Below are 13,741 nucleotides of genomic sequence, written 5' to 3'. Positions count from 1 at the left end.
TCTCCCTCCCTCCCACCGTCCCTATCCCACCCCTCTCGTGGTCACAAAGCACAGAGGTGATCTCCCTGTGCTATGCGGCAGCTTCCCACTAGCTATCTAATTTACATTTGGTAGTGCATATATGTCCCTGCCACTCTCTCACTTCGTCACAGCTTACCCTTCCCCCTCCCCATGTCCTCAAGTCCATGCTCTAGTAGGTCTGTGTTTTATTCCTGTCCTACCACTAATCTCTTCATGACATTTTTTTTTCTTAGATTCCATATATATGTGTTAGCATACGGTATTTGTTTTTCTCCTTCTGACTTACTTCACTCTGTATGACAGACTCCAGGTCTATCCACCTCATTACAAATAACTCAGTTTCATTTCTTTTTATGGCTGAGTAATATTCCATTGTATATATGTGCCACATCTTCTTTATCCATTCATCTGTTGCTGGACAGTTAGGTTGCTTCCATGTCCTGGCTATTGTAAATAGAGCTGCAATGAACATTTTGGTACATGACTCTTTTTGAATTATGGTTTTCTCAGGGTATATGCCCAGTAGTGGGATTGCTGGGTCATATGGTAGTTCTATTTGTAGTTAAAATAAAACCTAGATTATTGTTAAGAAAATTGAGGGGCCTATCAGGTAAAGAACACCAGAATCACTTAAAATTGCTAGACCAGCTTTTCTTAAGCCTCTCCTTTTTAAAGTTGATCCTCATACTATTTTTTCAGATTCTCAGGTAGTCTAGTGGGCAGATTTATATAATACACCCTCAGTTATTGCAGACTCAAAAAATGATTTAAGATTCCGTTTATATAATCTTGCCTGCCCTCCAGAAGGTGTCCTAATTTATTCTCTCAGCAGCAGAGATGAGGAGGGCATTGGTATGGTTGGTAGGTGCATGGACTGTGGAATCAAAAGACCCCTACGTCCAAATCCTGGTGCTGCTGCGTAACTGTGTGGCATTGGCAAATTATTTATCATCTCTAAGCATAGGTTTTCTTTTCTGGAACATAGGAACCATGATAATACCTGCTTCATAGGTAGATATTTAGTAAGAACTCAAATACTAGTTGTTGTTACTGGAAAAGATGAATGATTTGACCTGAATCACACAGCAAAGCATGACTTGACCACTCGGGTGTATTTGATTCCAAAGCCTGTGCACGTACCAACCATATTAAAGCCCTCATCTCCCCAACTCCCATTCCTGATACCCTCATCAGGAGGATGCTAGTGAGATTATTGAACTATATGAGCATTTTAGGTTGCTTTAAATATATATTTAGGAAAGAAAATTGATTTATATTTTTGGCATTGGGTTTATTTAAATTGTTTTATTGTTGCTTTTTTTAAAATGCTCACATGATTGGAAAAAATGCTGCCACCACCACCTTTTAGAGTGTTCTGTAGCATATTTTGTGACGTGTCAAAAAGATTGAAGTGCAAAGGGGGATACTTTATTTTTCGATTTTAAAATGATTTTTTGTCCTGAAATGTTTCAAGATTGAAAATTTTTTCAGTATTATAAAAATTTTCAGACATATTGCCACACAGAAAAAATTTTATTGTAAATGTCCATATAACTCACTACCTAGATTCTATCTACCATTAGCACTTTACTATACTTGCTTTATCACTTAACTTATATCTGTTATTGAAACCTTAAGAAATAACCAATACACAACAACAAAAAGTCATTTATATTTCCATCACCTAAAGATAACCTTTGTTAATATTTTAGTAATTTCATACATGCTTACACATCCATAAATATGTGTATTTCTTTTTAAACATAATACTGGAATTTAGCCATTTCATTAGCTTCATTATATTGTGGACATCCTTTTTTGGTAATAGGCTTACATGTGAGTGATTATTTTGAAAGACTATGTAATAGTCCGTGTTTAAATATACCATAGTTTGCTTGATCGTTTTTTGTTGAGCATTTAGTTTGATTCTAATTTTTCATTATTCTAGACTTTATCCTAGTACTTCCAATAAAAGGTTGAAGAGGAATGATGGGAGGGGACATCCTTGCCTTGTTCTTGATCTCAGTGGGAAAGCTTCTGGTTTCTCACCATTCATTTTGATGGTAACTGTAGATTTTTTTTTTTTTAGATGTTCTTTACCAAGTTTTATCAAGTTCTATTCCTCGTTTACTGAGAGGTTTTTTTAATCATAAATAGGTGAACTTTTTCATGTGGTTTTTCTGCAACTATTCATATGATCATGTGATTTTTCTTCCTTAGCCTGTTGATGTGATGGATTACATTAATTGATTTTTATATGGAACCAGCCTTGCATACATGGGATAAATCCCACTTGCTTGTGGTGTATACTTTTTTTAATATCAGTACATTGTTGGCTTCAACTTGCTAACATTTAGTTGAGGATTTTTACATCTGTGTTCATGAGAGATATTACCTATAGTTTTCTTTTCTTGTAATGTCATTGTCTGGTTTTGGTATTAGGCTAATGATGGCTTCATAGAATGAGTTTGGAAGTATTTTCTCTGCTTCTATCTTCTGGAAGAGATTATAGAGAATTGGTATGATTTCTTCCTTAAATGTTTGGTAGAATTCATCAGTGTACCCATCTGGGCCTGATGCTTTCTGTTTTGGAAGATTATTAATTATTGATTCAATTTCTTTAATAGACATAGGCCTATTTAGGTTGTCCTTTATGTGAGTTTTGGCAGATTGTATCTTTCAAGGGCTTGGTCTGTTTCATTGAGGTTATTGAATTGTGGATATAGTATTCCTTGGTTTATTTTATTCCTTTATTATCCTTTTGATGTCCATGGGATTTGTAGTGATGTCCTCTCTTTAATTTCTGATATTAGTAATTTGTGTCTTCTTTTTTCCTTGGTTTGCCCTGTTAGAAACTTCGTTGTATTGATCTTTCCAAAGAATCAGCTTTTAGTTTTTTTTGTTTTTTCTCTATTGATCTTCTGTTTTGAAATTCATTGATTTCTACCGAATTTTATTGCTTATTTTCTTTTGCTTTCTTTGGATTTAATTTGCTCTTCATTTTCTAAAGTGGAAGCTTGGATTATTGGTTTTATATATATATATATATATTTTTTTTTTTACCTAATATATGCATTCTGTGCTCTAAATTTACCTTTAAGCACTGTTACTTGTTGCCTCCCACAAATTTTGGTAAGTTGTGTGTTTATGTTCATTTAATTCAGTGTTTTAAAATTTCCCTGTGATTTCTTCTTTGACCTATGTGTTTTTTAGAATTGTGTTGTTTAATTTCCAAGTATTTTGGATTTTCCAGCTACCTTTCCTGTTAAAAATTTCTCATATAATCCCATTGTGATCTGAAAACATATATTGTATGATTTCTATACTTTTTAATTTGTTAAGGTGTCATTTATGGCCCATAATGTTGTCTATCTTGGTGACTGTGCCATGTGAAATTGAGAAGAATGTGTATTCTGCTGTTATTGGATTAAGTAGTCTATAAATATCAATTATATCTGATTGCCTGTCGGCCTGCTGATCTGTCCATTTCTGGTAGAGGAGTGTTGAAGTCACCCAACAGTAATAGTGGATTCATATGCTTCTCCTTGCAGTTCTGTCAGTTTTTGCCTCACATATTTTGATGCTCTGTTGTTAGATGCATGTACTTTTAAGGATCATTATGCCGTCTTCCTGGAGAATTGATCCCTTATGTAACAATGTTATGAAGCATTATATAAATACTCTTTATCCTTGATAATTTTCCTTTCTCTGAAATATGCTGTCTCTGAAATTAATATAAATACTTACATGTTTTCCTTAGATTTGTGTTAGCATGGTATATCTTTCTCCATCCCTTTACTTTTAATCTATATGTGTTTTTATATTTAAAGTGGGTTTCTTGCAGACAACATATTATTTTTTGGTCCTCCCTGACAATCTGTCTTTTAATTGATATATTTAGGTCATTGATGCTTAAAGTGATTATTGATACACTTGAGTTAATAGCTCCCATGTTTGATACTGTTTTCTATTTGTTACCTTTATTCTTTGTTTCTGTTTTTGTCTTCCAACCTTTTCTGCCTTTTGTGTGTATTATAAAGTTGAGTACTTTATAATAAATTATTCCATTTTCTCTCCTTTCTTAACATAACAGTTATGCTTCTTTTTTAGTGATTGCCCTAGAGCTTGCAATATACATTTACAACTGATCCAAGTCCACTTTCAAATAACACTATACCACTTTATAGGTTATGCAAGTACCTTATAATACAAAATAGTCCTAATGCCTCCCTCCCCTCCCTTCTGTTGTTGCTGTCATTCATTTCACTTATCCTCATGCATATGTCTGTGCATACATAGTTGAATACAGTGTTGCTGTTTTTTTAATTATTATTTATTTATTTATTTATTTATTTTTTGACTGTGTCAGGTCTTAGTTGCAGCACATGGGATCTTTCGTTGCAGCATTGCCGGCTCTTCATTGCAGTGTGTGGGCTTCTCTCTACTTGTGATGCCCATGGGCTCTGTAGTTGTGGCACGCTTGCTGTCTAGTTGTGGCACGCAGGCTTAGTTGCCTTGCCGCCTGTGGAATCTTAGTTCCCCAACCAGGGATCGAACCGGCGTCCCCTGAACTGCAAGACGGATTCTTAACCACTGGACCACCAGGGAAGTCCTGCTGTTATTATTTTTACTTTTTTTTTTTTTTTTTTTTTGCGGTACGCGGGCCTCTCACCGCCGTGGCCTCTCCCGTTGCGGAGCACAGACTCCGGACGCACAGGCCCAGCGGCCACGGCTCACGGGCTCCCGTTGCGGAGCACAGACTCCGGACGCACAGGCCCAGCGGCCACGGCCCACGGGCGCAGCCGCTCCGCGGCATGCGGGATCCTCCCGGACCGGGGAACGAACCCGCGTCCCCTGCATCGGCAGGCGGACTCCCAACCACTGCGCCACCAGGGAAGCCCTGTTATTATTTTTAACAAACTATTGTCTGTTAGCACAATTAAGAGTAAGAATAAAGATTTTATTTTACTTTCTTATTCCGTCTCTAATGCTTTTCCTTTCTTTGTGTAGATCTGAGTCTCTAATCTCTGTCATTTTCTTTCTCGCTAAAGAACTCCTTTTACCACTTCTTTCAAGACAGGTCTGTTGGCAACAAGTTCTCTCAACTTTGGTTTGTCTGAGAAAGTCTTTATTTTGTCTTCACTTTAAAGAATACCTAGGTTGATGGTTTTTTCTTTTCAACATGTTAAAATATTTTACTCCATTCTCTTCTTGTTTGGATGGTTTCTGAGGAGAAGTTGGATATAGTTATAAACTTTGTTCCTCTATAGGTAAGCTGTTTCCCACCCTCCTCTGGCTTCTTTTGAGATTTTTTTCTTTATGTTTGATTTTCTGCAATTTGAATATAGTATGTCCAGCTAGATATAGCTTTTTGTGTATTTATCCTGATTGAGTTTTCTAGATCTGTGGTTTTGTGTCTGACATTAATTTGGGGAAATTCTCAGTCGTTATTGCTTCAGATATTGCTTCTGTTCCTTTGTCTTCTTCTGGTATTGCCATTATACAGTGTTATACTTTTTATAGTTGTCCCACAGTGCTTGGACATTCTGTTCTGTGTGCTTTTTTTCCCCAGTATTTTTTCTCCTGGAATTTCAGTTTTGAAAGTTTCTCTTGAGGTATCCTCAAGTTCAAGGTTTCTTTTCTCGGCCATGTCTAGTCTGCTAATGAGCCCATCAACGATGTTCTTCATTTCTGTTGACAGTGTGTATTTGATCTGTAGCATTACTTCTTTATTCGTTCTTAGAATTTCTATCTCTCTGCTTGTATTAGCCATTGTTTCTTACTTTTTCCATTAGAATCCTTAGCATATTAATCATGGTTGTTTTTTCATGGCCTGATAATTTTAGCATCCCTGCCATATCTAAGTCTGCTTCTGATGCTTTTCTGTGTCTTCAAAATGTGTTTTTTCCTTTTAGTAAGAGTAATTTTTTGTTGAAAGCTGAACATGAGGACTGGATGTAAGGAGCTGTGGTAATAGGCCTTTAGTAGTATAGTGGTAAGTTGTGCATTCTGTAGTCCTGTGGTTAGGTCTCCATCTTTCAGTGAGCCTGTGTCCTTGGGCTAGCAGGGGACACGGGTCCAAGCCCTGGTCCGGGAAGATCCCACATGCCACGGAGCAACTAAGCTCGTGCGCCACAACAACTGAGCCTGTGCTCTAGAGCCTGTGGGCCACAACTACTGAGCCCGCGTGCTGCAATTACTGAAGCCCGCGTGCCTAAAGCCCGTGCTCTGCAACAAGAGAAGCTCAAGCACCACAACAAAGAGTAGCCCCTGCTTGATGCAACCAGAGAAAACCCGCGCAGAGCAACGAAGACCCAACACAGCCAAAAATAAATAAATAAATAAATTTATTAAAAAATAATAATAGATAAAAGTATTTTATCTGTTACTGTAACACCGACCAGGTGGTTCAGTTCAATTGTTTACCTTTGGTGGTGAGTTATAATGAGGACTATAGTCAACCAGTTGGTAATTCTTTTTTTTAATAAATTTATTTAATAAATTTTAATAAATTTATTTATTTTATTATTTTTGGCTGTGTTGGGTCTTCGTTGCTGCACACGGGCTTTCTCTAGTTGAGGAGAGCGGGGGCTATTCTTCATTGCAGTGTGCGGGCTTCTCATTGCGGTGGCTTCTCTTGTTGCAGAGCAGGGGCTGTATGCATGCAGGCTTCGGTAGTTGCAGCGCACAGGCTCAGTAGTTGTGGCTCGCAGGCTCTAGAGCACAGGCTCAGTAGTTGTGGCACACGGGCTTATTTGCTCCGCGGCATGTGGGATCTTCCCAGACCAGGGCTCGAACCTGTGTCCCCTGCATTAGCAGGTGGATTCTCAACCACTGTGCCACCAGGGAAGCCCCAGTTGGTAATTATTTATAAGAAAAGTACGAGAGTCATTACATGTTTGATAAAAAATTTTTTCTTCACACACGAATGGTTTGCCTAATTATTAGACTCCTTGAATAATCTTTTTCCTCAGGACTCTTGACTTCAGGCATTGGGTGTTATAGAGGAAAAGTCTGGTATCAAAAAAATTTTCACCTATGAAAACACATGAAAACTTTTCTTCTTATTCTTGGTGCAGAGATGTCACTGGAGTATGCCTCCTATTTGGCAAGCCCTTTTGGTATGGAGATTCGTATCTTTTCTTCTTCAATTATTACCCCATCTTCATCAGTTTCTTTTTTTCTGCTGAAACTCCTGTGACATTGTATTCCCTTCTCTTTTTTTAGATTTATTTTTTATTTTTATTTATTTATTTTTGGCTGCATTGGGTCTTCATTGCTGAGCTCAAGCTTTCTCTAGCTGTGGCGAGCGGGGGCTACTTTTCTTTGCGACGTGCAGGCTTCTCATTGCGGTGGCTTCTCTTGTTGTGGAGCATGGCCTCTGGGTGTGTGGGCTTCAGTAGTTGTGGCATGTGGGCCCAGTAGTTGTGCCGCATGGCTTAGTTGCTCCTTGGCATGTGGGATCTTCCCAGACTAGGGATCAAACCCATCTCCCCTGCACTGGCAGGCGGATTCTTAACCACTGCACTACCAGGGAAGTCCCCCTTATCTTTTGTGATAATTTTGATCTCTGCATTTTTACTCAGTGTGCTGGGAGAATTCTTCAAATTTTGCCCTTCTATATCTCTAGTTTTCTGCTGTATCTGGTTAACCATTGATTGCCTTTTTAGGGTTATTAGTTTGTTAATAATAATGGTGATGTTATTTAAGAACTGTTTTCTGGGCTTCCCTGGTGGCGCAGTGGTTGAGAGTCTGCCTGCCAATGCAGGAGACACGGGTTCGTGCCCCGGTCTGGGAAGATCCCACATGCCGCGGAGCGGCTAGGCCCGTGAGCCATGGCCGCTGAGCCTGCGAGTCGGAGCCTGCACTCCGCAACAGGAGAGGCCACAACAGTGAGAGGCCCGCGTACTGCAAAAAAAAAGAACTGTTTTCTGTTTTCACATTGCTCTGTCTTTGTGACAGCTTGCCTTTTTTTTTTTTTTTTTCTAATTGTAACATCTTGAATCTTACTGAATAAGAATTAGTTTTTTCTTGGAATAACCCTGTTTCTTAAATCATCAGATTGGTTCCCTTTTTTTGAACTAGTATCTTTCCATAGGTTTCACTTTTCTCTGAGTGCTCATTTTTAGAGTGAAGTCTGAGTTTGTTTGGTAGTTAATAACTGAAATAAATGCTTCTGATGATTATGAATCTTCTCCTTAGAAACAATCTCTTCTTCATGACAATAGCTTTTCCAGCTCATCTGCCTCAGCAGTGACCCATACTACACCAGCCTGCCAAGCTCGCTCCTTATAAACTGATTCATCTTGCAGGACCCCTGTTCCCCATACCCTACAGGTTAGAGTTCTGCTGACTGTTTAACCTCTGCTTCAAGCATGCAGAGTTTAGTAGGACTGTGTATGTGTGTGTCAGGGGCGTTTACAGGGAGTATGTTGGGAGGCTGGGCCAGAGATTCCTTTACTTTCCTCACAGGTTTCACTTCTTCTTGTTGATGCTTTTCCATTCACTCCACTCTTATCTGCCCAGTAGTTTGCTAAGATTCAGTGTCTCCTTATGTGTTGGTTATTACAGAAGGAAATTAAGACTGAGGGAGTCAAGCATAATAAATACACCTATGCATCTATTGATAGAATGTCTTAAAATATATTTTTCCCCCTTGAGTTCTAAAATTGTATCAAAATAATGTTTGTGGGCTTCCCTGGTGACGCAGTGGTTGAGAGTCCACCTGCTGATGCAGGGGACGTGGGTTCGTGCCCCCTTATCTTTTGTGATAATTTTGATCTCTGCATTTTTACTCAGTGTGCTGGGAGAATTCTTCAAATTTTGCCCTTCTATATCTCTAGTTTTCTGCTGTATCTGGTTAACCATTGATTGCCTTTTTAGGGTTATTAGTTTGTTAATAATAATGGTGATGTTATTTAAGAACTGTTTTCTGGGCTTCCCTGGTGGCGCAGTGGTTGAGAGTCTGCCTGCCAATGCAGGAGACACGGGTTCGTGCCCCGGTCTGGGAAGATCCCACATGCCGCGGAGCGGCTAGGCCCGTGAGCCATGGCCGCTGAGCCTGCGAGTCGGAGCCTGCACTCCGCAACAGGAGAGGCCACAACAGTGAGAGGCCCGCGTACTGCAAAAAAAAAGAACTGTTTTCTGTTTTCACATTGCTCTGTCTTTGTGACAGCTTGCCTTTTTTTTTTTTTTTTTCTAATTGTAACATCTTGAATCTTACTGAATAAGAATTAGTTTTTTCTTGGAATAACCCTGTTTCTTAAATCATCAGATTGGTTCCCTTTTTTTGAACTAGTATCTTTCCATAGGTTTCACTTTTCTCTGAGTGCTCATTTTTAGAGTGAAGTCTGAGTTTGTTTGGTAGTTAATAACTGAAATAAATGCTTCTGATGATTATGAATCTTCTCCTTAGAAACAATCTCTTCTTCATGACAATAGCTTTTCCAGCTCATCTGCCTCAGCAGTGACCCATACTACACCAGCCTGCCAAGCTCGCTCCTTATAAACTGATTCATCTTGCAGGACCCCTGTTCCCCATACCCTACAGGTTAGAGTTCTGCTGACTGTTTAACCTCTGCTTCAAGCATGCAGAGTTTAGTAGGACTGTGTATGTGTGTGTCAGGGGCGTTTACAGGGAGTATGTTGGGAGGCTGGGCCAGAGATTCCTTTACTTTCCTCACAGGTTTCACTTCTTCTTGTTGATGCTTTTCCATTCACTCCACTCTTATCTGCCCAGTAGTTTGCTAAGATTCAGTGTCTCCTTATGTGTTGGTTATTACAGAAGGAAATTAAGACTGAGGGAGTCAAGCATAATAAATACACCTATGCATCTATTGATAGAATGTCTTAAAATATATTTTTCCCCCTTGAGTTCTAAAATTGTATCAAAATAATGTTTGTGGGCTTCCCTGGTGACGCAGTGGTTGAGAGTCCACCTGCTGATGCAGGGGACGTGGGTTCGTGCCCCAGTCCGGGAAGATCCCACATGCCGCGGAGCGGCTGGGCCCGTGAGCCATGGCCACTGAGCCTGCGCGTCCAGAGCCTGTGCTCCAGCAACGGGAGATGCCACAACAGTGAGAGGCCCACGTACCGCAAAAAAAAAAAATAATAATAAAAATAATAATAATATTTGTTCATGGTACATGGCTCAAAAATAAAATAGGACTGGAAGACTTTGAATGAAAAGAAACATTCCTTAAGTAATTCCTTAAGGAAAAACACCCAGTAGGTAATATCTTATTTCTTGCCTCACACTTTCACTGTCTCACTGTAGGTTTTGCTAAATAGAATTTTTTTATTGAAAATCACTGTTGCTTAAAATTAAGAGTATTATTATCAATATTATGGATATAAGTCTGATACCAGTTTGGTTCTTATTCCTCTAGAGATAACCTATTTTTTTTCTCTCTTTACCCCTGAGGTTTTGAAGTATCTCATTGATTTGTCTGTAATTTCTATTAATTAAATATTAGACCCTTTAGACTGAGCCTTTACTCTTATTCTTTTTTGGTCATATTTTTCATCTCCTTGTTTTCTTTTATATGTTTTGGGAAGTTTGATTGGCTTATCTTCTAACTCTTCTAATTAGTGTTTTATTTCAGCAGTCATACTTTTAAGGTCTAAGATACCATTTTTATTCTTGTTTGCTTTTACATACATACATTTTGTGCTTGTTTAGCATGCCATAACTTCTCTAATTTCTTTAAAGGATAACTAATTTTCCCCAAGTTTTCTTCTGTTTCTTAAATTTTTCTTTTGACCAGAGCCAGTTTTCATTAACTTACTTTGATCTTTCTTTTGGCAACTTTCCTTGTATGTCTTGTGACCCATGGTTGTCTCATCACAGTTAGGGTTGAGGCAGTAGCAGCGCTGAGTGGGAGCTCTGTGTAAATGGGTGGATATATAGAGTGACCTGGAGGGAAGTGGAGCAGTTGTGCCAGGACCTTTCTAAAAGAGTGCCACAATAGGAGGGCTTTATTCTGGGGATGTGTATAGACATATACGCTACAGTAGTTCTTTCCAGTTTTTCTGTTTTTCTGCTTCGATTAGAGCCCTCAGAGTTGTCTGGGTGATAGATGCCTGGGTCCAGACCATTCTCCATGTATGGGGATAGTTGTTTGGTATTTAGACCTTTGGCTTTCAGTACTCCTTCTCACTCTCTGTGTTCCTGCCATATCCTATCCTTGAATCTCTCCAGAGTCTGGAAGCTAAGCTGGCTTCTTTTGCTTTTCTTCATCTTTCAACCCTCGTTCATCACTTTGCACCTTCTTGGAATTTTTTTTGAAATCTCCTTTCTTCCAGTACCTCCTTTCCAGTCGTATTCTTCTACTTCCATTTTAATGAGGTCTTAGGAGAAAGAAGAGATACTATGCTTAGTCAGTATACCACTACAGGCACACCTCGGAGATGTTGTGGGTTTGGTTCTGGACCATGCAGTAAAGCAAATAGCACAATAAAGCGAGTCACACAAATTTTTGGTTTCCCAGTGCATGTAAAAGTTATATTTATACTATACTGTAGTCTGTTAAGCGTACAGTGGCATTGTGCCTGAAAAAACAAAAGTACATGCCTTAAATATTTTATTGCTAAAAGATGCTAACCATCTGAGCCTTCAGCGAGTTGCAGAAGTAACATCAAAGATCACAGATCACCATAACAAATATAATAATAATGAAAAAGTTTGTAATATTTTGAGAATTACCAAAATGTGACACAGAGACACAAAGTGAGCAAATGCTCTTGGAAAAATGGTACTGATAGGCTTGCTTGACACAGGGTTGCCAACAAACCTTCAGTTTGTAAAGAAAACACATCTGCAAAGCACAATAAAACAAGGTGTGCCTGTACGTTAACAAGTTTTTAAATTATTTTTAGAATTATATCTCCTCTTTTCCTTTGACTCTGAAGTAATGCTATAAATATTTTTATTTGTTTAAGCTAATCATCTAAGATACTAAATAGGAGTATCTTTCTTTCAATAGATATATCCCCCATCAAAAATAACGCAGGTAGGTCATGTGTTTATAAATTAACTCATTTTTATTTATGATTTATCTTAAACACTAACAGCTTTTTAAAAGAATCACTTTTTAAATCAAGGAATTGATGTTTTATTTATTATTTATTTTAAGCTTATTAGGAGAACCGAATTTAAAGGTTAACTCTCTTACTGCAAATAACTACTCCTAAATTATCTTTCAGCTGTTGTTTTTAAACATTGGAATTTTAAAAAGATATCTTTTTACTCAATTTATCTGTCTACATTATCACACATAATTGATTGCTACACATTGATGAATAGTTAATTCAGTAGTCTAATGTGGAGATTAGAATCTGCCCAGTTAGAGACTATAGTACTGTATTTGAGCTGGTTTCTGTTGGAAACCTGAGTAGAGACTGAATTACTGGGATAGGAGCCAGTTGCCTTCTGCTAAATGAATTGATTCCAGATGACTCTTCCAAAACAGATGTATTTGCTTTCCCATCCAGCTCCACATTCCAGGAAAGGATTTTTAGTCATTAGGAAGTATATTCCGTTGACTCCAGTACAATTCACAGTGGCTTCAGCAAATACTAAGTGCAATCCTTGCCTCTAGAGACTCCTCAGTCTTTAAACTACCAACAGCCACTGGACCTGGACAGGTCTAACTTATCTGGCTAAAGTGCCACTTAACAGCTTCCTCTTAATTCAGTGAACTTACAAACGCAAACTGCCTAGTGCAGAGCTTGCTACACAGGAAGTAAATTTAAGGATTCTGATTCTAACTTATCTCCAAGGGACCCCATGTGGCTCAGTATTAAAGCTAAGTTTCCAGGTTAAATCACAATAAATGTAACTTGATTAGTTACACTGACTAATTAATAGGCACATACTTAGATTTAAAAAAAAAAATAAAACTTGCCATATGTTGTTTTCAAACACAGTAATACTGAATGACTAAGAATGAAGGGCTGGAAAAAGATATATCAGGCAAATACTAACCATAAGAAAACTGAGATAGTAATTATAATATCAGGCAAAATAGAGTTTAGGTGAAAAACGTTAAAAGGACAAGAGGAACATTTAATATTGATAAAAGGAACAATCTGCCAAGACAAGATAGCAGTCGTGAACTTGAGTGCACCTGGCAAGCTCTTCATCGGCATAAAGCAAAACTGACAGAGTTATGGGGAAAAGCTGACAAATCTCCAGCCATATTGAAGACTAAAACATCTCATTTAGAAACTGATAGAAAAAGCAGCAAAAAAAAAAAGGATTGAGTAACACAATTAATAGGGTTGATCAAATAGCTATATTGAGGAATAATCTTGCATCCAAGAAAGAATATGTAAATTTTTAAGCACACATGAAAGAATCATAGAAAAGTAACCCTATGTTAAGCCATAAAAGAGGTATTAAAAATCCCAGAGCATCCATAATATAGACTATAAAAGAGGTATTAAAAAGAGGTATTAAAAATCCCAGAGCATCCATAATATAGACTATACATACTGTGATACAGTGCAGTAAAATTAGAAATCAATAATAGAGCCAGGGCTTCCCTGGTGGCGCAGTGGTTGGGAGCCCGCCTGCCGATGCGGGGGACGCGGGTTCGTGCCCCGGTCCGGGAGGATCCCGCATGCCGCGGAGCGGCTGGGCCCGTGAGCCATGGCCGCTGAGCCTGCGCGTCCAGAGCCTGTGCTCCGCAACGGGAGAGGCCACGGCACTGAGAGGCCC

At 38.6% G+C, this 13,741-nt stretch overlaps 1 protein-coding gene across 5 annotated transcripts in view; it reads left to right on the top strand.

Moving 5' to 3' along the window:
* Positions 1-13,741, top strand: part of NUDT3 (nudix hydrolase 3) — a 129,083-nt gene that overhangs the window by 89,822 nt on the left and 25,520 nt on the right. For 3 of the 5 annotated variants that reach the window (XM_028478573.1, XM_028478575.2, XM_028478572.2), the window contains one exon: positions 12,006-12,032. The exons of the other annotated variants lie outside the window; for them this stretch is intronic. In XM_028478573.1, the coding sequence (XP_028334374.1) occupies positions 12,006-12,032 (27 nt within the window). The remainder of the gene's footprint in view (positions 1-12,005; positions 12,033-13,741) is intronic. 5 annotated transcript variants of the gene reach the window in all.

This window comes from Physeter macrocephalus, chromosome 18 (genome assembly GCF_002837175.3).
Source record: "Physeter macrocephalus isolate SW-GA chromosome 18, ASM283717v5, whole genome shotgun sequence".
In the NCBI taxonomy this organism is placed as follows: Eukaryota; Metazoa; Chordata; class Mammalia; order Artiodactyla; family Physeteridae; genus Physeter; species Physeter macrocephalus.
Note: the sequence above shows the minus strand (reverse complement) of the source record. Positions and strands in the feature narration are given on the sequence as shown.